General features: G+C 46.0%; 1 protein-coding gene across 1 annotated transcript in view; it reads left to right on the top strand.

The window, feature by feature from the left end:
- The window catches only part of MARCH10 (membrane associated ring-CH-type finger 10), an 80,620-nt gene that overhangs the window by 20,776 nt on the left and 34,179 nt on the right, over positions 1–25,665 (top strand). The window contains exons 3-4 of the mRNA XM_029213124.1: positions 7,311–7,482; positions 20,358–20,501. Coding sequence (XP_029068957.1) covers positions 7,311–7,482; positions 20,358–20,501 — 316 coding nt within the window. The remainder of the gene's footprint in view (positions 1–7,310; positions 7,483–20,357; positions 20,502–25,665) is intronic.

Genomic DNA, 25,665 nt, shown 5'->3' with positions numbered 1-25,665 from the left:
TCAACTTTTAAGTCACTTTTTAGAAATTGGTGGAATATAGATTCTAAATAGATGAGCTAAATAAATGAACCTACTTAATAATTAAATTAGGGGACTTCCCTGGTGGTCCAGTGGTTAAGATTCTACGCTTACACTACAGCGGGCACGGGTTCGATCACTGGTTGGGGAACTATCCTGCATGCCACATGGCGTGACCAAAAAATAATAATAATTAAATTAAAATTATATACAAGTTACAGATTAAAATTATAGTCTTTTCCCAAAATGACAAAGTCGCTTTTAAAAAGATAATATGTAGCTGGAAAAGTTATGTAGAAATTGGCATTCTCATGTACGTCTGGAAATGTAAATTGGTACAGTGTTTCTGGAGGACAATTTGGGAACAAAATATTGTAAATCTTTGTGATGCTGTTAATCTACTAATATAAATTCCCACTTTGGGAACTTAAAGAAATAATTGATGATGTGCATAAATATATAAGAATATTCATCATAGCATTATTTATCATAGAAAAAGTTGGAAGCAACCTAAATGACCAACAAAAGTAAGTATGACAGAGCCATACAATAGGAATATATTGTAAAGACAAAGAGAACTGCCAAGAAAGAATAAAGTTTACTTAATGGGTTTATTCTTAGAGTATATTTGTACTGTGATTCTGAAATTATTTCATGTTCATTACAGAGTAAAACAAATGAATACATATATTAATATAATTAAGGAATAAAGATTTTAAATTGAATACATATATTAATATAATTAAGGAATAAAGATTTTAAATATAATTAAGGAATAAAAATTTTAAATAAAGATTTAAAATCTTTAAAAATAAAGATTTTAAAGATTTAAATAAAAAGATACAAATATAAAACAAAAGAAAGGAAGGGAAAACCCCTTCCACTAAACATGTATTAGTGTTAAATACATATTTCTAATTAATTCCATTGAAATGACTTAGGAACAATGTCCCTCTAGGAGCAATGAACACACATAGCATGAAGATACTGATTTCTAAATAGCTTTCTAAACTAAAAAGCTCTGTTTCACCCAGAGGACCTTCCCTAGTGGGATAGCTTGTAATCAGGAAGCAAGTTCTATTAAAGTCCCACGTGCCTCTCCCTCAGAGAGCAGCCCCAATGGTGATAAAACATTATGAAGACTTTAACCACTGAGGCCACTGTTGCTCTCAGACCAGCGTCTCAGGCTGGGTCATTCCAACTTGCTGGCATGAGAATCAGAGAGAAGGTGGCAGGTAGGAGAGAGTTCTCTACAGAATTCATTGGTAGAGACAACTGCCCATGAAATTTATGCACATGGCAGCCCAGCCAACTCCCAAAAGCGTCTTGTGGCAAAGTGGAAAGCAGGGGCTTCTACTGCTGAGCCTGGTCTTGCCCAGCCCCACCTGGGAGCCACGTCTCCAGGTGGGGAGACACAAATGGGGTTAAGCAGCAGTTGGATTCAGGTGAGTGGTACCTGAGTCCAAACCCCGCCCCCAAACTACTAATCCATTCTGTATTGTTGTTCAAGTTTACAATCCTGGTAAACTCAAAATTGTCCTGAGGGCTCCCCTGGTGGCGCAGTGGTTGAGAGTCCACCTGTCAATGCAGGGGACACGGGTTCGTGCCCTGGTCCGGGAAGATCCCACATGCCACGGAGCGGCTGGGCCCGTGAGCCATGGCCGCTGAGCCTGCGCGTCCGGAGCCTGTGCTCCACAACGGGAGAGGCCACAGCAGTGAGAGGCCTGCGCACCACAAAAAAATAAAAATAAAAATAATTGTCCTGAACATGGGAAGGACTTTGCTGCCCTTAGTTTCTTCTAGAAGAGAGAATGTTTAGCCAGCTTTGGGATATAACAGCACTCTGTGTAGGACATGCTAACTTTATATTTCTTGAATCCATAAAAGTCCCCATCCTGTCCAGAATGCTATTTATACAAGCTGCCCTTAATTCCCAAAGGCCATTTTTTGTGTTTGAGGCACGATATGAATGTGGACTTTGGGGACAGCACTCTGAAGATACTCATTTGCACCCACAGTTCCTTGGTCACCCTTCGCATGTTGTGACCGTTTGCGTGTCGAGGTTCACAGCCTTGATCATTCTCTTTCGTGATCTCGGGAGAACGTTTTATCTCAAATGTAATAAACACACCGTCTTTCTCTGGCACCAGCCTGACACTACTCTTTGTCTGTTTTCCTATTCAGAGCAAGTCGTGTCCTGATCTTTACACTATGTCATAAGATCCACTCAGCTCAGCCTTCCATCACATGACACGTGGCTACAATGCGTTTTGTACACGTCCATCAGAATTCATCAGCACACCTTGTGGGAGGGAGGGAGGTGGCATACCAGTTGAGAACCAGCTCTGTAGATCTTGGAAATGAGCCATCAGGCAAGAGCTGGAAAATGACTTGGTCTTTTCTGTCCCTGACTACTTCTGCCTCTTTGCCTTTCTGATCATCTGTGCTCACTGTCACCTTGCCATTTCAGACTCAACATTGTTAGGACCCAGTTTAAAAATCTAGGCCTTTTCTCACCTTCTGAGATGGCCCACACTCTGTCTGTGGAGTGTTTCTCTCTCTAAATAAATCCACTTCTTACCACTTTGTCTCTCACTGAATTCTTTCTGTGATGAGACATCAAGAACCTGGACTTCATTAAGTCCTGAAACCAGAGCAATGTACAACATCCAGGAAAGAAGAGCTTTTACTTTCAGTTTTAATATTGGAATGGGTGACCAGTGCTAGAGACTGGGTAGGAGTCGTCAAGATTGAGGACTGTGGTCGAGAATCCCAGTTCATACTCCCACAACGTGCCCTGCCACTCATTATCCAGCACAGGACTTGACCAGGCCTCCAGGTTCTGAGTGACATGGAGAGCAGAAATCAACTGGAAAAACAAGGCAGAAGCCATCCCAGGATAAGAACAATAAAAGTTTTTCTCCCACATATCCAGAACCATGAGGTGTCCTACATCTAAAATAGTTCCAAGAAGTTCCAATATCATAACCATGGTGGTGTTGTTTTAATTATATATACACTCAAAGACAGAAATATTAAAAAGAACTGCATTAAATACTAATGAAAGCTGTGTTTAAAAAAAAAAAATCTAGTCACTCTAACGTCCCTGAAGAAACGCATCCCACTTGGCAATCCTTGGGTCTCCATCATCCAGGAGGTCTAACTAGAACCATTGTCATGTTTCGAAGTCGCTACTGCAGTGCCCAATTCCCTAATGTAAGTCCCTTCTTTTCCTAGCGTGAGTCTTGCTCTGAACTTTTGAGAGTTTCTAGCAAGGTCATATCCCTACTTTATTATGGATGATGCCAAAAGAGCAAGTTGGGGATCTTTGGAAAATGTTGACTGAAAAAACCATAATACTCCAGAAAAATATTAATTTTGACAATAACTTCTTTCAGTTAATGTGGCTTTATTAGGACGCTCATCAGATTACCAACAGAGAACTTAAAGTCTACACATGGGGCTTCCCTGGTGGCGCAGTGGTTAAGAATCCGCCTGCCAATGCAGGGGACATGGGTTCGAGCCCTGGTCCGGGAAGATCCCACATGCTGTGGAGCAACTAAGCCCGTACGCCACAACTACTGAGCCTGCGCTCTAGAGCCTGCGAGCCACAACTACTGAGCCCACGTGCCACAACTACTGAAGCCCACGTGCCTAGAGCCCATGCTCTACAGCAAGAGAAGCCACCGCAATGAGAAGCCTGTGTACCGCAACGAAGAGTAGCCCCTGCTCGCTGCAACTAGAGAAAAGCCCATGCGCAGGAACGAGGACCCAAAGTAGCCAAAAATAAATAAATTAAATAAATAAATTTAAAAAAAAAGTCTACACGTGTATTATGTAGTCTGGGTTTTTTAGTTTAGTTTTTTTTTTTTTTTTTTTTAATGTTTCAGGCTTTGATTTTGAAACACAGCGCTAGTTTTCTTCCCCTAAAGGAAGAGCAGTATGCTCTTGCCTCCACCTCCATGTGACATTTCAACTTAGGAACATATGGGGGAAGAAAATTGTAATTACTCTTCAAAATTGTGAGAGGAGGAGACAGTTTTAAAATCAGCTTAAAATCAACATAATTTAATTTTTATTGTCTGATAATCTTTAAATGTTGTTAAATGTTTGCCATTAGAACTTTACTGTCTGAAAGAGAACTTGTACCACAGAACTGCCCCACCTTGCTGTCCATTGCTCTTTGAAGTAGGTGACAACCCATTTGAATTTTTCAGTGGGGTTTATGGTTTTGGTTTCAACAGCAGGTAGTTAATTTTCAGCAGTTAGCTGGTTACTTTTTTAAATGGCTGAACATGAATGGCTAATTGCAAAAGCCAACACTTACATGGCACTTTCTCAGTGCCTGGCACCACTACTCTTGGTGTTATAAACATATCTTAACTCATTTCATCCTCACAGAACCACCAAAAAGAAGGCACTATTGTTCACAGATGAGAAAATCTGAGAGGCAAAGAGATGAACTAAAACTAATCCTATGTCACACAGTCACGACGTGAAACGCCAGGATTCACTCCCAGGAAGCTGGGCTCCAGAGTCTTAAATACTGCATTTTAGTGCCAGAATGAGTTACTTCAACTTCTTTCACCCAAGGAGCATCCTCCTTGGATAATATAATGGGCTTTCATGAGAGAGGATACATGAGAATGGCTGAACACATGACAGGACACGAATGAAGATACAAAAAGTTGAAGTGATTGGCTTAAGATTACTCAAAGCAAGCACAAAAAGACCCAGTAGCACATTCATAAATATGATAGTTCTCACCATTGTGGCTTTAGTTTCCAACTGACAAAACACCCACTTCCAGCTGTAATTTCTGGACTCAAGGGTGATTCCCAGGGACTTCCCTGGTGGCTCAGTGGTTAAGAATCTGCCTGCCAATGCAGGGGACATGGGTTCGAGCCCTGGTCCGGGAAGATCCTACATACCACGGAGCAACGAAGCCTGTGAGCCACAACTACTGAGACCACGCACCTAGAGCCTGTGCTCTGCAACAGGAGAAGCCACTGCAATGAGAAGCCCGTGCACCGCCACGAAGAGTAGCCCCCGCTCTCCGCAACTAGAGAAAAGCCCACACGCAGCAACGAAGACACAACGCAGCCAAAAATATAGATAGATAGATAGATAGATAAGATTTGCAACTGGAAGTAAGGTTGATGGAACCAGGAACCAGAGAAGGATATACTTGGAAGGCAGGTGCATGATACCATATGTAATTGGCATGGTTTAATTGGCCAAGTTTTCTTCCACCTTTGGTGCTATTAATGCTGGAGGTACAATGAATGGGTGAAAGAAGGATAAACATGGCTTAACACCCCACCCAATAAAAAGTCTCTTCACCAATTCCTCTCGATTCACCACTGCCTGGGGTAAGCAAAGAATTCTAGTCCTGGCTGAGGGTGAAGGGGACGGACCCACCAGGAGTGGACACTATTACTGCTCCTGATGCTGTAACCATGGATATTGGTAGTCTTAGCCCAGAGCATCTTTCCTGCCTTTCCATTGGCTGAAAAACAGATGTGTGAGCAGGCTTCTCCATTCGCTAATGTAAGTTGTTTGTGTTGAGCAGTTTATGGAAGAAATTCAGTCACATGTTCACCTCTGTTCTTCTTGCCTTATGACCATCTTAGGCACCAGAATTAAAATTTGCCCACATTTCCTTTTCTGAGAATGGAAAGCCTATCTCATGTTCAGAAATGACCTCATGTTTCATCTTTGACATTTCAGAATCATTTTCAAGGATTTCTGTTAAATTCCAGAACCAAAAGGGAAAAGGGAGAACAACCAACTCATTATGTCCTTTCCTTTTTCCCGTCCCTTTATCTGAGGGTGGTCTGTTTTCTGAAAATGCAGGGAGAAACAATAATTATTTGTTTGAAGGCTGTCACCAGGCTCTAAGTGACCAAACATGATTTCTAATCCTGGAGAATAATGATCTGTCCACCTGTAGATTTGTACCGACATCCTCGTAGAAAGACTGGCAGGTAGGGGACTTTTCTGAGAGTGTAGTTTGTCTTACGTTACCCCAATAATTCAAAGCTATTCAGAGTATTTTCCTGAGTCGAAGGCTTAAAATGAAAATGCCACAACTGTCAGAGAGGACGGGAAGCAAAATCAATACCAATTGGCACCAATGGGGAGGCGTGGAGGACGTTGATTTAGCACTCTGTGTCCACAGAGGACGACACTTTCAGAGGACTTGCCGATATAGACCACTGTGCAGTGCAGGAGTATTTACTGACCCTGCCCCTGGGGCGGGGGGGAACCCTGTGGTTTTGTTTGTTGGGTGCATCGCCTAGCAAATCATATTAACACCAGGATCTAAGACCTTAAGGCAGGACTTAAATCGCCCTTCAGGACCAAGTTTCTCCTAATTGTTGTTTGTTTTCATTCATTTCTTTGGTGGGTGTAAGTGTGGCAAAGTGTAAAGCTATTGAATGCCTGGATAATTTTTATTGCGTCTGCAAGGCTGTGTTGAGATATTCTGACACCACATGAGTCAGGATTTGTCCGTGCATAGATTTATACTGACTTCTTTATAGAAGACTGACAAGTAGGGGCCTTTTAAAAAGATTAATCTGGACTTCCCTGGTGGCGCAGTGGTTGAGAGTCCGCCTGCCGATGCAGGGGATGCAGGTTCGTGCCCCGGTCCAGGAAGATCCCACATGCCGCGGAGCGGCTGGGCCCGTGAGCCATGGCCGCTGGGCCTGCGTGTCCGGAGACTGTGCTCCACAACGGGAGAGGCCGCAACAGTGAGAGGCCCGCGTACCGCAAAAAAAAAAAAAAAAAAGATTAATCTGTCTTATGTTGCACCCAATAATTCAGAGTATTAAACTGAGGTCTCATTGATTCAGTCCCAACACACTTATCTAAATTTCCTTTTCATTGTCAAGTATATGATTAACATAAGGAACATTTTTCCTCCCCCTCCCCCCAAAGTAGTTCAAATAACAAATAGCAAGAAGTTTAAATGCATGGATGGTTTCTCCTGTTTTCATATGTAGCTCTTAACGTGAGCTGTTTATTGGTCATCCGATTACTTAAGGGTCAGGAATTCATTCTTTTCATAATGTTCTACAAAACAGACTCATTAACTTTGCTATTATTTCTAAATTGATACGCCCAGTCCATGAAAATCTGATGAAATCTGGTGAAAGGGCACATTGAGCTCGCAGGATGCTCCAGTGTCTTTGTTGAGGGGTTGCTGCATTTGGCTTGTCTCTTCTTCCTCTGCCCAGCCAAGATGGCCTATTGACCACAGATACTCAGACACCTTTCATTTTCGGCAGAGTTCTGGTGAGAAGGATGCTCTAGCCGAACCAGGATTATCTGCCAAGAGTTCTGCGCGTAAGAGTGATTCCAGACTTCCAGCAATTGACCAAATATCAGTCAAGCACAAACATAAAGGTACCATGACTCCAAAGAAATCAGAGAACGCGGGCCCCAGCAAACCCTCTCCAGGTGAGTGGCGGGTTTATTGAAATTCACAAGCTCTAAAATCCCGGCATCAGAGGGAAGGACAGCAATCAAATTCGTGGTCCCGATTACACCTAGTGTTTTCCAAGCGGCCAATTCAGGTTTTGCAGGGTCTGATGATCTTATGCAAATGATAAAATCCATTTCGGAGTAGACCCTCAGGTCAAGGAGGTGTGAATTATGCAGAGTAACTGTCTCCACTGCCCACATTTTCTGCCCAGTCATCGGCTTTCTGTGGCACTGGCCCAGAATGGCTGCCTTTTCATCTTCTTCACCCTTCTGGGAGGGATAAAGGCATTTGGCCCCAGGTATCAAATTTTATGACTCAGTCCAGAGCATGAACGGATGCTTTCAAAAGCATCTGAATGGCATAATTTACTGCTGAGAAAGTCCTCCAGTTCTGGGGTTGTCCTCTCTGGGAAAAAAAAGGGGCTTGGTAAATCTTCCCCTTTGTGCAATTTGGTAAATAATTCACTCTTTAGCTGCCTTTGAAGCAAAGACTGGTCCTCTGCTTAAGGCAGGAGAAACTTAATAGTATCCAGAAAGGGGATAAATGCAACTGAAAGTTTAGAGTCCCTCAGGCTCATCCCCATTAAAGCCAACATCTGTAGGACAAACTTGATTCCCCTGGGAACTGACGTGGAAGTTGGGATAACGAGGCAGAAAGGTCTGCCTTCTGCTTGCGGTGGAATGGAAGCGATCCAGATGAACTGCGGAAGAATTCGTAAACAGCATGCAATTCGCTTAAATCCAAATCACGATGACTTTCTAATCCTAAATAGCTCCTGTCGTGCAACCACCCGTCTGGTTAAGTCTTAATGCATTTTTAGACAATGGCAGCTCTCACTTAGATTAACCACCCACATTTTATAGCTTTAATGAAGTTTAAAGAAAAATTGACTTCCGAAATGATGTCCGTTCAGACAAAGCCCCAACTCTTTTTCCTTATTTAATCAGGGGAAAGTATCATCGTAGTTAACAACTTCTCATTTTGAAGCCTTTTAGTAGGAATTAGGACTTTAATTCAGCTGTTTAAGAATGAAATAGGGCAGGGGCTTCCCTGGTGGTGCAGTGGTTGAGAGTCCGCCTGCCGATGCAGGGGACACGGGTTCGTGCCCCGGTCCGGGAAGATCCCACATGCCGCAGAGCGGCTGGGCCCATAAGCCATGGCCGCTGAGCCTGCGCGTCCGGAGCCTGTGCTCCGCAACGGGAGAGGCCACAACAGTGAGAGGCCTGCGTACCGCAAAAAAAAAAAAAAAAAAAAAAAAAGGAATGAAATAGGGCAGATAGATCATTCCCCCAATATTTCAAAATCCATGTTGTCATGTATCAAATTGAGGATGTCTTTAATAGAAAAAAATAAATGTAAGTAAGGCAACACCAGTCACTCGATATAATTTTTAGCCTTCTTGCTAAAACTAGGTAGCTGTTTGCATGATGTGTTTTGTCCTCTGTAGAGATAAATCATTCTAATGGACAGTTTAGGCCCACTCCATCTTAGCTTGTCTGATTAATATAGATGTTCTTCCGACTGAGCGGACCCCACATGGAACTTACAACACTGACAGAAAGGGAGAATTAATTCACTTTACTTTCTATAAAACCTCAAATTCAAAGAATTACTAGACTAGAAAGCACCAAGGTTTAGGCAAGAGAGCCAAGTTGGCAGAAAGATATCTATTTCACCACATAAGAGATGTTACTTGTAGTAAACAGCCTTTAAAAACCACCAGCTTAAAAATAATGATAATAATAAAATAAATAAATTTTAAAACACCAGCTTTATCACCATATTATAGCTCTAGACCGTGTCCAAGCCCCATGCAGCCATGAGCTGGACTGTGGCCTGGCCGTCCAGCAAGTGTAACAGCCCTGCTGGTTGATGTCAGTTACTACAGAAGCCGACTCAGTTCTATAGCAAATTGGGTTGATCATGTGAGCTAAAAGCAAAGCCTTGGTGTGTTAAGATCCATTCGTTTTACATGTATAGTCTCACCCTCAGAGTTTCTTCATGAGCACAGTGAAATGACAGACCAGGGACATGGCAAGAATTTAAGCTGAGTCCATTCAGGCAAAGTTAAGTCCAGTGGTGGTGACAACTCAGAAAACTCAGATAAATATGCTGCTATTATAGAAAAAGAGTCTTGGGGAGCTGAATTATCTGGACACGTTGATCCAATTCACTGGGTAAACTCATAGGTTCCTGCTTTCCTTCACCTCTGTAGGGAAATATTTTTCTAAAGCATTTTGTGGGGGGGGGGTCACCCAAAGTTGGCAGTAAGTCACCAAAACTTCTTCCCATGTCAGACCTGAGTTCTGTGCAAAACTGAAGCATTAAGACAGTGAAATCCCTTTGCAACATCTGCCTAATAGGCTAACCTTCCATACTGTGTTACGCCAGACCTTTCCTGAATAAAACAATACAGCTGGGGAATGTGGCTTGACTTACATGCAAATCTATGTAATGATAATCCATTATAATCCTTCTATGTGAATGATTATCTGGAACGCCTAAAACAGCTATTTATCAATACAACAGAGGAACCATCAGTGCCCTCTACTAATAGATTTATAACTGAGATTTTCATTGTACTTCGCACTCTGTTAGAAGAAATTCACGCATTTTAAATTAATTCATACATTCCATGGAACTATTTCTAAATGAGTTGGCTTGTGATTCTCCTTGTTATCTCCCTCCGTGCAGTTTTGGGCAAGTGCTTTAGCGTCAAGATGCTTGGATTAGCATCTGAGCCCCATTTCTCATCTGCTGTTACTTGGAGCAAGTAACTTCCCTGTGCCTCAGTGTTTTCATCTGTAAAATGGCAGAGCCTGGGCGTCAGCACAGATCCTACCTGCTGGGATGGCTGTGAGGACTCAATGATAAACATATGTTCAGCCATTAGAACGGCCCCCGACACCATAGCTCATACATGACAGCCTTAAGGTATCGGGTACAAGGCAGCTGTATTCAGTAGGGAGAATGGACCAGAAAACTTTGTTTTCTTTGTCTTCACGTTACCTCCTCCCCACCTCCCACCCCAATCTTTTCTCCTTTACCAAAAATCAGGGTTATATTTTTAAACTCCTAACACAAACGCAGGTACAGACACTTCTACTGTGCCCCGAATTTCCAAAGCAAAACACCAAATGGAAAAAGATGAACAATCAGAAAGCATTCACCAAGCGAGAGGTTTGCTTCCCCCCCCAAAAAGACATGGAAAACTCAGGCAGTGAGTCAAGACCCAGCTGGGTCTGATGTGCAATTGATTCAGAAATCCTATTTCATGATCAAGGTGAACACTGACACAGGGTGAGAAATAAGCCTGGCCGAGTTACATATTCTTCTTTCAAGCAGAGGGAGGCTTGGGGATTAACCTTTACCGAAAGCTCAGTCTGTATGCAGGATCTGCATCCTCCCATGAATGAAATCAGGGGGAAGCAGAGCTGACAGCAGGCCCCGTGAGTGCAGGGAGCTATGGTGGCCATCAGCTCCTGGACTCCTGCCTGTTCCCAAAACCCCTACCAGCCCCATCCTGCCTTGGAAAGGAGCCACCTCTCCTTTCCAGGACACGCAGAGGCATCCAAAGGCCATTGTGCTGTGGGGGTCTGGCACCTGGAGTCCTAAGTCACTCTTGATCCCCGTGCCAGGCTCACAGGAAGTAAGTACCCTCTCCTGCCCTTTCCTCTCACCTGGAGCCCGGGCAGAGTCCTACTAGTTATGTGCCAGGAAAATGGATCTGGATGGAGTCTGGTGAGCCTGCTTCCAAAATCTTGCCCTTTAAAACAAAGCCAAATGTTCTGAAATTCTCCTCACTCCTTATTGAGTTCAGTGTTAGTCATTACCAGATTCAAATTTGTAGGAGTAGCAAAACCTAGTCAGATTAATAGTGGCTTATAGTGGAGACTGTAAAACTAAGAAAAAGCAGTAAACTCAGATTTTAAAATGTACACATCTAAGACAACTGTGGTCTCTTTTGGATTGGGAACTATTCATTTGAAGAGCAGCCTGGAAGGGAAATTTGAGGGCAAATCCCAATCTTCATGACTTACCTGGCAAATAAATTCTGTTGAAGATGTCCTCTGAAAGGCCAAGATTGATGGGTTTCCAGGCAAGTCCACTGGCATCCAACAACTTTCCAAGCTGTTTGCCCAAGTTAGAAAACAACCAACATAAGCAAATGCTCCCACATTTGTAGAGAGAACCATAATTCTCAGTCCATTTACAGTAACGCTCCTAAGACAGAGGGGCCTGGGGCATCACAGAGCCCGGAATTTGAAGCACTGGCTCAGATTCCTGGTCTACCACATACCAGCCCTATAAATGTAAACTGGCAACTTCTCCAAACTCTGTTTCCTCATCAGTAAAATGGAGTTGTTACCAACCCCACCAGGTAGACAGGAGGACTGAAATCCTGGGTATAGACTGGGCTTCAGGTAAAGGTTAATCCCGAAGCCTCTCTCTATGTATGAAGCCTGCTTCCAACAACATAGACTGCTCCCAGGTTAGCACCTTTATAAGAGAATAGCTCAACCAAAGAAATTTTAGTTTGAGATGTGAGAGGTCATAACTTGGTTATTAAAAAATTTACCTCTTTGATTACCAATAAACTCATCCATTTGTACCCCCAGTACCTATGGGATGTTAGCATAGGTACATTCAACTGCCCCACACAGAGGACCTGCCCTCCAGGGGCTCACTGCCTAGTGGGAGGGCAGGACACCAACACGCCCCAGCCAAGGCAAGTTCTAAGGATGTGTGGGGAGGGGCCGGCGGGGTGAAAATCCTGAAGGAGGGGATTGAGCCAGGGCCCGGGGAGGAAGGCGAGAAAGGTGCGCCCAGGAGGAGGTACCGAGGGTGCGAAGGCATGGAGGAGAGAGCAAGGAAGAGGGGGAAGAGATGACAGACAGACAGACATGGAGGAACTACAAAGAGTCTAGGGCCTCAAAGTATCCCCAGACTAGGGGCAGAGGCATCACGGGAGAGCTTGTTAAAAATGCATGAATCCCAGCCCAGGCTTACTGACTCAGAACCTGCATTTAACAGGGCCCCTGGGAGATTTGTGTGCACATTTGAGTTTGAGAAGCGCTGGTTTAGGGTCAGGCTATAAGTTAGGAAGTGTAAAGTTGACGCCCTACGTGTAGGCAAGGACCAGGCCACCAAGGGCCTTGAACGTCATGCTGGAGGCGATGGAGCATCAGATCGGCATCGTTAAAAGCTGACTGTGTTGGGCTTCCCTGGTGGCTCAGTGGTTGAGAGTCTGCCTGCCGATGCAGGGGACACGGGTTCATGCCCCAGTCCGGGAAAATCCCATATGCTGCGGAGCGGCTGGGCCCGTGAGCCATGGCCACTGAGCCTGCGTGTCCAGAGTCTGTGCTCCGCAACGGGAGAGGCCACAACAGTGAGAGGCCCGCGTACCGCAAAAAAAAAAAAAAAAAAAAAAAGAAATCTGACTGTGTTCATGAAAGGGGGCTGGCTGGGAGGGTGAGGGCAGACAGAAGCCGAGAGACAAGCTGCAAGCTGCTGTGGACCTGGAGAGAAATGAGAAGGGCTTGACCTGAAGCAAAAGCAGAGGGAGAGGGCCTGGGCTGGAGGGATGTTTAAGGACGTAAGCCTGGCACAACTTGGTGAGCACTGGGGATGGGGAGAAAGAAAAAGGAGGAATCAAAGAGATCTTGGAGGTCTGGCCCAGAAAACTAAGCCAATGGCAGTTGCCTTTGCAAGGCTGACAAAGCAAGAAGTAGGTGGGGCCCATCCTGTGGCCGTTGTCCGTGAATGAACAGCCAGGATGGGCCAGGAGGAGATGCCAGGAAGCACCTGGGTACACAGGTCTGCTGCTCAGCAGAGAACTCTTGGCCACCGGAAGGAAGCCAAGGGCCTAGAGTGAGTAAGAGGTGGCTGAAACTACAGGAACGTCTCCCCTGCGAGAGTGGACAGGGTAACGAGAGATGATGAAGGAACCTCGGGAAATACGAACACCTGAGGAGGGAAGGGAGAAGACAACTACGGAGAAATGGTCCGAGAAGTAGGAGCCACTCCAGGAGCCAAGGGAGGCCTTTGGAAATGAGTGGGTTAGAGTGTCAGCTCCTACAGCGGATTCAAGTAAATAAGGACCGAGAGCCCTCTGTTATAGGTAATGGTTTTCAACCGAATGGCATCTTAGCATAGGAACTGAGTTCAGCCGCAGCATTTCCCCAGGTTCTCTGATAAGAATCGCCAGGGAGGTCCTTAATAAAACACACACACCTGGGTCCCGTCCTGACCCAGAGCATCAGACTCTCCAAGGAAGGGGCCTGCAGAGCTGGTTTTCCACAAGCTCTACAGCTGATTCTCATCCCAGAGGTTTGGACCTCATAGCCTTGCTTCTCAAACTTCAGAAGTTCTTGAGAAATACCTGGGGACCTCAATCAACTGCAGGTTCTGATTCGGTAGGTTTGAGTGGGTAGCAAGGCTGCACTTCTAAGAAGCCGCCAGGTGACAGCCATGCTGCTGGTCTCAGGACCACCCTGGCAGGAGCAGGGCTACAGAAAACAGGTTTTGAGGAGGTAAGCCGTTGATCCAAGGTGACCCGGCTTGGCTAGTGGCAGAGCTGAGAGATCTGTCATGCTTGAGGGGTCTCTCTGGATCGTGACTGCATCACGTGCCCATATTCTGCGTCCAGCAAGGATGGCAGATGGAGTGTGAGGTTAGCGAACAAATCATTAACTTCACTTGGACACCTCCCCCGTCCACCTGCTTCTCCCTGCTTGCTCTCTCTCCCTTGCCGTGAGCCCACCAGGATCTCTCTGCTCCTTTCTCTTTCCCCGAGCTTCCCCTCTGCAGCAGAAAGGCCAGATTAGGGCATGACCACAACCTCCCAACCCGGGGCATCTGGAAAATCGGGGGAGAGAGCGTTACCGAAGTGAGACCCAGCGGGCCACCATATGTTGCCGCCAGAATAGCTAATTAGACTGGCTGTGGGAGGGGAGAAGGGCCCACGAGCTTCCACATGGGAACTTAGTGGGAAAGAACTTTCCTGCATCTGTCAGGGACGCCGGAGACCATCGGCTGGAGAAGGGTGTGATGGTGATGCCATTGCCCTGGTTAGCTCTTCAGTGACTCTGAGCTCCAAGCCAGGCACCTCCTGGGCAGGAGCCAGGCCGGCTGCCCCCAGGCCACCTTGACACACCACCCCCCAGCCCCCGAAGAACGAGTTTTGAGTTTAGATTCATTCACAGCCTTTCCCAAATGTCCTTTCCCACCGTGAGGGCTGCCTCCTGACTGCTCTTTTTCTTTCGTGCAGGTGACAGCAGCCAGCACCCCCTGTTCTGTGTTGAATATTCCCCTTACTGCTCCGTCTTTGCTTTCTCCCCCGTCCTGCAGCCCAATACGAACTTCTGCAGCCTCCGGCTGCCTCTACTGCCGCCCACCTCCCCGGGGGCCCGGGACTCTTCCCCGCCGCTGCCTCCGGTCTCCTTTCCCTCCTCTCCGGGCCCCGCGCCCGAGTCACCGGCAGCCCTGTGCTACTTCCCCATCTCCTGCCCCAGCCCGGCCGAGACCCCTGTGCTGTGCCTGCCGGACCCCCGAAGGCCCAGTAGAATTTACCTCGTGTGGTAAGTCGCCCTCGGCGAAGGACACAGCACAGTGGAGTCAGGGAGTGGGGACGGGGGGACGTTAAGCTTCCGGAGGGCAGCGCCATGACCGACGGCAGGAGGTGTAACGTGCGGGGAAGCAGGAAGACCAAGACAGCTGCTGCCACTTCACTCGGCCTTCTTCTAGCACTTAAAGGAGTGAGCGACCAATAAATGCCCATCCTCTCTCGAGACTCATCTGATTTCTTCACTCCCGCGTCTGGCGCAGTTTGGATCGTTAACCACCAGAAACGGATCAGGCTTCTCCGGGTCTACTCGTAGCCTTGGGGGTGTGACTATGCCCGCCGAGCCGGCCCTGAGAGGGTGGCACCAGGGACAGGCCTCTGGGGGAAGCCCACGCTGGATCTGATTGTTGGTTCAGGACCACACGGAGGAGAGACAAATTCAAGGGCTCAGTCGCTGCTTACGGTTTCTTTCCTGACTCCTTATTAGGCCCTACACCTTCCCAGATCAAAAATCCCACCTCCTGGGGCCCCAAATAAAACATATTTATGGTGCATAATGAAGCTTTAATTAAGAGCTCCTCTGGGGATGCGAGACAACACTCATTTCCAGCACACTCAGACTGGCAAACAGACAGGGCCTGTTATTTGTGACTGTACCGAAAGCTGCCTACTACACCAAGGCAACAGCAGCTCCTGCGATTAAGCTGTAATTCTTCCCACGATCTGAAAGAAGCAATAAATCTTTTCAAAAGGCGTCTCAGGCAGAGCCTTGGCACCTCCTGGGCACCGGGCATCGAAGTGAAGATGGTGTGGGGTAGGGTAAAGGTTCAGGAATTGTCTTTTTCTCTTCACCTTGCTTTTCAAACTTGGTCTATCCAGAACCGTGTCTGGGTACAGCAGGTGATGTGAGGGGCGGAACAATGATCAGGTGCGTGGAATTAACTTGGACCGTTAAATGGACTCGGTTCTCAGCCATCAGAGTCTTGTATAAATATAAGGTTTCTACCTTTTTCTCCCTTTCCTGGTCAAATTAAGAACAATTCAGTCAACAATTAGTGTCCCAGCACTGTCAAGAGAACTGAGGCAGGACTACCCTGGTGGTGCAGTGATTAAGAATCTGCCTGCCACGTGGGGAGGGGGAAGGGTAAGCTGGGACGAAGTGAGAGAGTGGCATGGACATATATACACTACCAAATGGAAAACAGCTAGCTAGTGGGAAGCAGCCGCATAGCACAGGGAGATCAGCTCGGTGCTTTGTGACCCCCTAGAGGGGTGGGATAGGGAGGGCGGGAGGGAGACGCAAGAGGGAGGGGATATGGGGATATATGTATACATACAGCTGATTCACTTTGTTACAAGGCAGAAAGTAACACACCATTGTAAAGCAATTATACTCCAATAAAGATGTTAGAAAAAAAAAAGAATCTGCCTGCCAATGCAGGGGACACGGGTTCGAGCCCTGGTCCAGGAAGATCCCACATGCCGCAGAGCAACTAAGCCCGTGCACCACAACTACTGAGCCTGTGCTCTAGAGCCCAGGAGCCACAACTACTGAGCCCGCGTGCTACAACTACTGAAGCCTGCACGCCTAGAGCCCGTGCTCCACAACAAGAGAAGCCACTGCAATGAGAAGCCCGCACACCGCAACGAAGAGTAGCCCCCGCTCGCCGCAACTAGAGAAAGCCTGTGTGCAGCAACGAAGACCCAACGCAGCCAAAAATAAATAAATAAACTTATTTTTAAAAAGAGAGAGAACGGAGGCAGACACCTTCTATGTAAACAGCTGTTTGGTTTTTTTGCTACTGGAGGTACCCCTTTGCCCAGATACTAGAAGGTGTGGGCTTCACAGTGCCCAAAGCAAGCCACAGTCTTCCCCAAATTCACCTACAAACTTCAGGATGTTAGGTTGGCTGGCAATGAAACTCCTGAACACAACCCCCTCCGTTCTCTGTAAGGCAAAGCGTCTGTCCTCCTACCTGGAGAGGAAGTTATATTTCACCTTTCAGTGTAAATATAACTTGGCCTTCCTGCAGATTAATATATGTAACATGCCACGGTGAGGACCATCTTAGAAAGGCCCCAGAGGTCTGAGGTTTGATCACTTCTCAATCCTTAAGGAGCTTGAGGTTTGGATGCGGGTAAGGTGATTAGGAACTGGAATTCATGGACATACAAACTAGGCAGCTTAGGTCACCTCATTTGTAACTTCAGTTGCAGATGGAGAAGAAGGAATAATTCCCAGGAGTTTGCTTTCCACTGAACCTACAGTGTATCACAGGGAAGAAGTCAGTGGTGCAGCCAAGTTAGATTATAATCTTTAGGCCAAAATGTGTTACTCATCTCTGTGAACCCTTGGATCATTACATAGCAAAGGCACACGGGTATTTGTTGAACAAATTATAATAAAAAACAAGTTGCTGTTTGCCTCTTGGATTTTATAACAGGATTAAGGAAGAGAGCAAGAATAACACAGGGGCTTCCCTGGTGGCGCAGTGGTTGAGAGTCCGCCTGCCGATGCAGGGGACACAGGTTCGTGCCCCGGTCTGGGAAGATCCCACATGCCGCGGAGCGGCTGGGCCCGTGAGCCATGGCCGCTGAGCCTGTGCTCCGCAACGGGAGAGGCCACAACAGTGAGAGGCCCGCGTACCGAAAAAAAAAAAAAAAAAAAAGAATAACACAGAAATAAAGGCTGCTGAATAAGTTATTCTCAACCTATAAAGCCTGCATAATAATAAATTTCTGGTCAAATTCAGTTCTCTCAGGGGAGTGACTTCAGATTCCCAGTTATTAGTAGTAGTAGTAGAGTCACTATTGTGGTGGAAGCCGTAGTTACCGTTTGTAGCAGCTCATAAGCACCAGACACTGGGTTAGAGCATTTACATACATTATCGCTAATCTTCACAATAACTCTACAAGATGGGAATAGTCCCACTTCACAGGTGCAGGTACTGAGATTCAAACTGCCCAGAGTCAGAGGACTCTTACAGTACCAGCAGTGTTTCCTCACTGCCAGACCTGGTCAAACAGCCTCTAGTGCTTCAGCTTTATTACTTTAGTTTGCTGAGAACTCAATTAGAGGAGACAGGGTTATGGAAATCATTTAAGAGATCTGACGCTTTGAAGAAAGTACTTTTTTTGAACAAGAAAACAGACTAACCTTTTATCTTAAGTCATCCTTGGTGTTCAGCACAAGAAAAAACAAATGGTTCTACTTTTGGAATTTCCCCATAGTTTCAGCTGAATACATCTTCTCAAGGCCTGCTAGGCGATTATGATTTGCCCTGCAGTAGAATTTGAGGCAACACACAGGCTGGCTACGACAGGGTCCTCACCCTTAAGGAGCTTACAGTCTAGTTGGAGAGAAAAGACACACACCTGAGGCAATTTTGGAATATTTAAATGCTAAAGGCCCTAAGGACCCTGAACGTTCTGGCCAAAGCAGACTCCTAAAGCTGGAAACAGACCTCCAGGGACTTGCTGGCTGGCACGTGTTAGCGCAGGCGGAAGAAGAAAGGCCCTCTGGGAGGGCGTTCACTCCCCCGAGGGTGTGCAGGTGTGGAGCAGGGGGAGTAGGGGGCTGCAGGCAGGGTGAAGTTCTGCTGCCTGGGCTGTGAAGGAAATTTGAATATTCTGCTGGGAATCAGAGTAAAATCCTTGTGACAAGGACCTTTGAGCCAGGTCCTGAACACACACTGGACTTGGCCTGTGCCCCAAGCCTGGCCCTTCCCTGATCCTCCCTCTGTTTCCCCCTCAGTAAGTAATAACCCTGCTGCTTTCTCCCCGGTCAGCCAGGTGCTTAGGCAGGAGGCAGCTGTTGACTTCTGAGCGCTGGACAGGAACGAGGCCTCAGGTGATGGGGAGAAGCCTGTGGACCAGAGGAACACAGCTCCTGGGGCTAAGTGCCTCCCCACTCTCCTCCGTGCCCGGTCCCTTAGTGTAAAGCCCTTGATCCCGCCTCCTCTCTCCCCACACTTGGTCAGTGAGATCCTGTCTAATCACGATCCTACACCATCTCATTTCCTGGAGGATTCTCTTCTCTCCTTTCTGGTCATGCCCACAACCTCTCTGGGCTCCACCGACGTGCCCTAAGCTGGAACCCACACCACCGGCAGCTCCCCCTTTTAGTAAGTTCCCTGTGGAACACGATCCTCTCTGTCTTAGAGCACAGAACCCACTGCCTTCCCCTACCAGGGCCTGTCAGGGAAAGTAGGTAGTACCTAATCACTGTTTTAAATGAGGTTTCACGGACTGCCAAGGAGAGCTTTCATTCCTTCCCTGAATCTGGATGAAAACTATTCACCCAACCACAGCTTACACCATGGAACATAAATTCAGTTGTCTTCACGTGCCAAGAAAGGCTGTTCTCTCGCACAGGACTCAGGGACCCTTCCCAGCTTGACCCCCGTGGCCTGCTGGCTATGGCTATTTGTGAAATTTCTGAACTGTCCAAAAGGGGATGAGCCAAGCAACTTCTCTTGGAAGCATTTAATCTAGATATTCACAATTTAACTGCCTGTGAACTCGAGAACTTGTAGAGATGCATGGAAAATAACAAAACTCTTTCCCTAAACTCACGTGCACTGACACTTAATACGTGTGAGGAAGAAACTTGAGATTATTCATACTAATTAGCAACCTAATTCAAAATGTGAATCTTAAAAAAATATATTGGGAACTCAATCCAAGTTAGCGCTCCAGCTACCATCTTCCTGTGAGTGTATCATCCCAGCCCAGTGGTGGGTAGCACACAGGCAAGAGAAAGGGTATATGGTCCCCAGATGCTTGGAACCTTTCTGGAAAGCCAGATTAGCTGCTAAAAAACAACCTGAGGATATGAATATGCAGGTGTAAAATAGGTTGTGATTCAAACTTGGATGAACACGTGGGGAGCAGGGCTTGTGGTGTGTCCCAAATGTAAAAGGCTCGTGACGGTTTTACCAACAGGCCCATCCCAACATCTAAGAACTGGAAGCTAGAAACTTCTTAGTCAAAGGAAAAACCCCCTACAGACTCCACATTGCAGGTGTCAGGGGTGCTCATTAATGGTGATAAAAGCCTTGTGAAGTAGGTACTATTATTCCCATGTCACAGGTGGGAAAACTGAGGCTTCCAGAAGTGATTTGTCCAAGCCCACATGGCTACAAGGTCATAGAACCAGATTTCAAATCCAGCTCTTCCCTGACCTCCTGGGTCTATTTCCTTAAAAGCCTTCCCCACCCTTTGAGCATTCTTTCTACAGAAGATGTTTTCCTGTAAAAATTATTGAAAAGATTTTGCATCTTTCAGCAGCCCAGGCATCGCAGATTTTATCAAGGAAGAAGAGGCCAAACCTCATAGTCAGCCCAGAAATGCAGAGCCCGAGAGCGTCTGGGGACAGAAGCAGAGAGAAACTGCAGCTGCCCGGGAAGGCACCAGCCCTCAGGGGAGTAGGTAAGGACCTGCAGCTCGTGCACCTCCGTCCTCAGAGAGACCGACTTGTGCTGTAACCTGGTGAATTCCGTGTGGTTTTTAGACACTTCCGTTTTTATGGGAAGAGTGTGTACCTTACAGTGAAACACTTAAAAGCAAACTATTGGATCCAATTTCCTTCTCCAAGGGAGGCTGCTGGGAAAAGGCAGGGCAGGGAGGAGTTTTAATTTTCTCTGCCATTACTCCATAAGTGAGACTGTGCATGGTTTTCAGTGGGTGCCCGCCGTCAGGCTTCTGGAGAGGGTATTTGGGTGGTGGGTGGTAGGTGTTGGGGGATGGGGTGGGGGTGGGGGGTGGAGAGGCAGTCTGCAGCCCAGGGATGTCTCACCTGGCCACAGTTCCTGCCCACTTCCCAGGAGAGAAGGATAGGGGGGTCTGTGGATGGCAGACGACTCACCTCCCACGGAGATCTTCTCCCCTCTGATCCAAGGCGTCAAGACCTTACCGTGTAAGAAATAACATCGAAGCAAATATATGCTTTATTTCAAAGGCCTGGTTGGCGGATACCTCCTCTTTCAGTCTTGAGCGTTCATCCCAAGACCTAAGCCACACTTGTCTTCTCCTGCAGTGGCAGAAGGAAAGGAGGAACAGGTCTTAAGGACCCCCCCTTGGGATTCAAGGAAAGGGATGCTTGGCAGCTCACCTTGCCAAGGATCTGTTCTTCCCCTTGGGGAAGCCACCGAGCATCACACTTCCTTGCTACCCGATAAACACAGGAGCCTTTATTTTAAAATATGATATATACTGTGGTGGACACACGCAAATATAGAACATGTATTTGGATGGCTTGAAGTTAGGGACGATTAGAGCATATGTGAATCCCTAGCAACTAGATGTCCACGGGCTCCCAGTGATCTAATGCCTTCTGTTGGGAAGGGCAGGCCTCACTTCTAATTCCAGCTCTTCTTCCTCCCAGCGGTGGAGTCTTGGGTGGTCAAGTAGCCAGTCTGGGTTACAGTTCCCTTGTCTTAAAATAAGGATAATGATATCTACCTCACTGCATTGCTGTAATAACTAAAGGAGATAATAGTCTGACCAGGACTTGACTATAGTGGGCACTCAACTCCTGTAAGTTTCTCTCCTGCCATCTCCCCAACAGTCCCCAGTGAACTGTAAACTGTTATTTGAAAGGTGAGGTTCCCTATGCAGCAGACGTTCCTGAACCCAGGAGGCTCATCTAATCCGCCACCTGCACCCAGAAGACATCTTCCATGATCCTGAGATTCACTGAGATTTTGTCCCAACTTTCTATTATACCAGGACTCCTTATCTTCCCCCAATTATTCCCTCAGTCGTCTCTCTGTAGTCCTTTTTTTCACATTCTAAGTGGTTTGCATAAGTGGGAGTAGGAGCCACATGTTTGAATTGTACCAGTGAGAGATTCGAAGCAAATGGGACAGAGAGGTAATACATAGAAAGCTCTTACAAATCAATAAGAAAAACACAAATGCCTAATAGAAAAGCTGGGGAAGAGGCACAGCAGACAATTTCACAGAAGAAGAAATACAGATGGCTGATAAAATTGGAGGGGAAAAAAGTTCAAGCTCACTCAGTAATGAACGTAAACTTACATGAGATAAATTTGGCCTAACTTAGCTAGGCTAAGGTTTTTTCAAATAATGTTCAATACTGGTAGTGAAACTAATAACTAACATTTCCTGGGCACTGATGTGTCAGGTGCTTGCCAAGCCCTTGGCATGCATTCCTGATGACACAGTTATGAGAGATGCTTTCATAGTCTACCTGTAGGGTAACTTGGTACAAAGTGGAATTTGGCAACATGTGTCAAAGTCTTCAGAAAGCTTGCAATTCCACTCCTATGAATCTATTCTAAGAAAATAAGACATATAATCAAGGAGTTATAAGCAAGGACATCTATCCTGGTGTAATTTGTGGCAGCAAAAAAACTTAAAATAATCTATATACCAAACAATAGGAGAAGGGTTATACAAATTATGATATTTTATATAATGTACCCTTGCAGTATAATTATTATTGTGTTCTTCACAATTAATGGCAGGAGATAATGCTCACAATAAAATGTTTAGGGAAAGGAAGCAGGACGTAAAGTTGTATATACCCAGATGTCCCAATTTTGTTTTTTAAGACAAAATTTCTAGATAAGAGAGCCCTGGGTTGTAAATTCAAATGTCTTCAGGGAACAGGCAGGTATGGCAGGAGAAATACATGACAAAGGCTGTGGGGCCTGTGGTGAACCAGACATGCTCCCCCTAAAGGCAGGTAACTCAGTGTTCGAACACTGAACCAGCAGACGAGTACAGGATGAAAATAGCCCATGGGTCTTGAGTTTGCAACCCACCTCTGAATTCCAGAACAGTAGCAATGGTCTTCTGAGTTTTGGGTATTGGGTGATTTTTATTTCTTCTTCATCCTCTTCTGTGTCTTCCAAATTTCCCACAATGGGCATCGACTACTTTTTTAACCAGAGGAAAACAAAACTCTATGGCTGTCGGAACGGACGAAACTGTTGGTCAAGCACATGCGGAAGTCTAGGCCAAAGACATAGTCTTAGGGCAGAGAGATGCTTTTTCCGGTTTCATCTCACTGCACCCACAACATTCGGTTGCACCTAGTCGGACTCCTGGAAACGGCAGGCACTCCAGTCAGGGTTGGATTCTATGCAGGGCCTCAGAGAGGCATTCAGCAGCGTCTGCAGGGCCTAGTCTATGAAGAGCATATCCCTGGCCTACCCAATCGAGTGTTTATTCACTGGCCTAGAGCTGCGAAATCTGCTCCCTATTTGATAGACACAAGAAAAAGGATTAAAATAACACAAATATAGAATAGCACGGTCTACCGCCTGTAGGGGAAACACACACACACACACAGACACACACACACGCACACACACAAGGGATTGAATTTTTAAAGAGGAAGGCTGTTGTGATGACAAGAAAGGGTGGAGATGCATTCCCAGGGTGTCTCCAGAATCCGCAGGAGCTGCAGGACAGCACTTAGCCTGTGACTTCTCCTGCCCCAGAAGCCAGTGTCACCAAGTGACAGCTCGGTGGCTTCTGTGAAATAAGCTATGGTTCCTGCTGTTTCCAGTTTGTGAGTTTCAGAAGCTGCTCTAGCTGATTCTTTTGCCTATTAGGGGTCTCCCAAAGCCTGACCTAAACAGGCTGAGGGCAGAGGGGGCTCAGGTGCGTTCAGGGAACAGCCAGAAGATTCAGGTCCCAGCACTTGTTAGCTAATCTCTGAGGCTCTTCATCACATTCAAAACAAAAAGTAATTGGTCTCTCACTGAATTCTTTCTGTGATGAGACATCAAGAACCTGAGCTGCTTTAAGTCATGAGACCAGGTGTGTGAGCTCAGTTAAAGGACTGTGGATTCAAGTCCCAATCTGGATTTTGGCTGGGTTCAAGTCCCGGCTCGTGGGTTCAAGTCCCAATCTGACTTGCACGGTTTCAGCTGGTGACCACGAAGGGACAGTGATAAGACTACAACAAATTGGGAGGAAATTTTTGGAAAAAAGTGAGACGGACCTTAAGATCTTGGCACCAAATATTGTTGACTCTATCATTGTATAGAAAATTTCATCTCTAGAAGCAAGAGGAACTACAATCCTGCAGCCTGTGGAACAAAAACCACATTCACAGAAAGACAGACAAGATGAAAAGGCAGAGGGCTACGTACCAGATGAAGGAACAAGATAAAACCCCAGAAAAACAACTAAATGAAGCGGAGATAGGCAATCTTCCACAAAAAGAATTCAGAATAATGATAGTGAAGATGATCCAGGACCTCAGAAGAAGAATGGAGGCAAAGATCGAGAAGATGCAAGAAATGTTTAACAAAGACCTAGAATAATTAAAGAACAAACAAACAGAGATGAACAACACAATAATTGAAATGAGAAATACACTAGAAGGGGCTTCCCTGGTGGCGCAGTGGTTGAGAGTCTGCCTGCCGATGCAAGGGACACGGGTTTGTGCCCCGGTCCGGAAAGATCCCACATGCCGCGGAGCGGCTGGGCCCGTGAGCCATGGCCGCTGAGCCTGCGTGTCCGGAGCCTGTGCTCCGCAACGGGAGAGGCCAAAACAGTGAGAGGCCCGCATACTGCAAAAAAAAAACAAAACAAAAACAATACACTAGAAGGAAACAATAGCAGAGCAACTGAGGCAGGAGAATGGATAAGTGACCTGGAAGACAGAATGGTGGAATTCACTGCTGCAGAACAGAATAAAAAAGAAGGAAAAGAAATGAAGACAGCCTAAGAGACCTCTGGGACAACATTAAATGCAACAACATTCGCATTATAGGGGTCCCAGAAGAAGAAGAGAGAGAGAAAGGACCCGAGAAAACATTTGAAGAGATTATAGTCGAAAACTTCCCTAACATGGGAAAGGAAATAGCCACCCAAGTCCAGGAAGTGCAGAGAGTCCCATACAGGATAAACCCAAGGAGAAACAGGCCAAGACACATAGTAATCAAATTGGCAAAATTTAAAGACAAAGAAAACTTATTTAAAACAGCAAGGGAAAAATGACAAATAACATACAAGGGAACTCCCATAAGGTTAACAGCTGATTTCTCAGCAGAAACTCTACAAGCCAGAAGGGAGTGGTATGATATACTTAAAGTGATGAAAGGGAAGAACGTACAACCAAGATTACTCTACCCGGCAAGGATCTCATTCAGATTCGATGGAGAAATCAAAAGCTTTACAGACAAGCAAAAGCTAAGAGGATTCAGCACCACCAAACCAGCTCTACAACAAATGCTAAAGGAACCTCTCTAAGTGGGAAACACAAGAGAAGAAAAGGACCTACAAAAACACACCCAAAACAATTGAGCAAATGGTCATAGAAACATACATATTGATAATTACCTTAAACGTGAATGATTAAATTCTACAACCAAAAGACACAGGCTTGCTGAATGGATACAAAAACAAGACCCATATATATGCTGTCTACAAGAGACGGACCTCAGACCTAGGGACACATTCAGACTGAAAGTGAGGGGATGGAAAAAGATATTCCATGCAAATGGAAATCAAAAGAAAGCTGGAGTAGCAATACTCATATCAGATAAAATAGACTTTAAAATAAAGAATGTTACAAGAGACAAGGAAGGACAATACATAATGATCAAGGGAAC

This window comes from Monodon monoceros, unplaced genomic scaffold (assembly GCF_005190385.1).
Source record: "Monodon monoceros isolate NGI ecotype Baffin Bay Population unplaced genomic scaffold, NGI_Narwhal_1 Super_Scaffold_9, whole genome shotgun sequence".
Classification (NCBI taxonomy): Eukaryota; Metazoa; Chordata; class Mammalia; order Artiodactyla; family Monodontidae; genus Monodon; species Monodon monoceros.
Note: the sequence above shows the minus strand (reverse complement) of the source record. Positions and strands in the feature narration are given on the sequence as shown.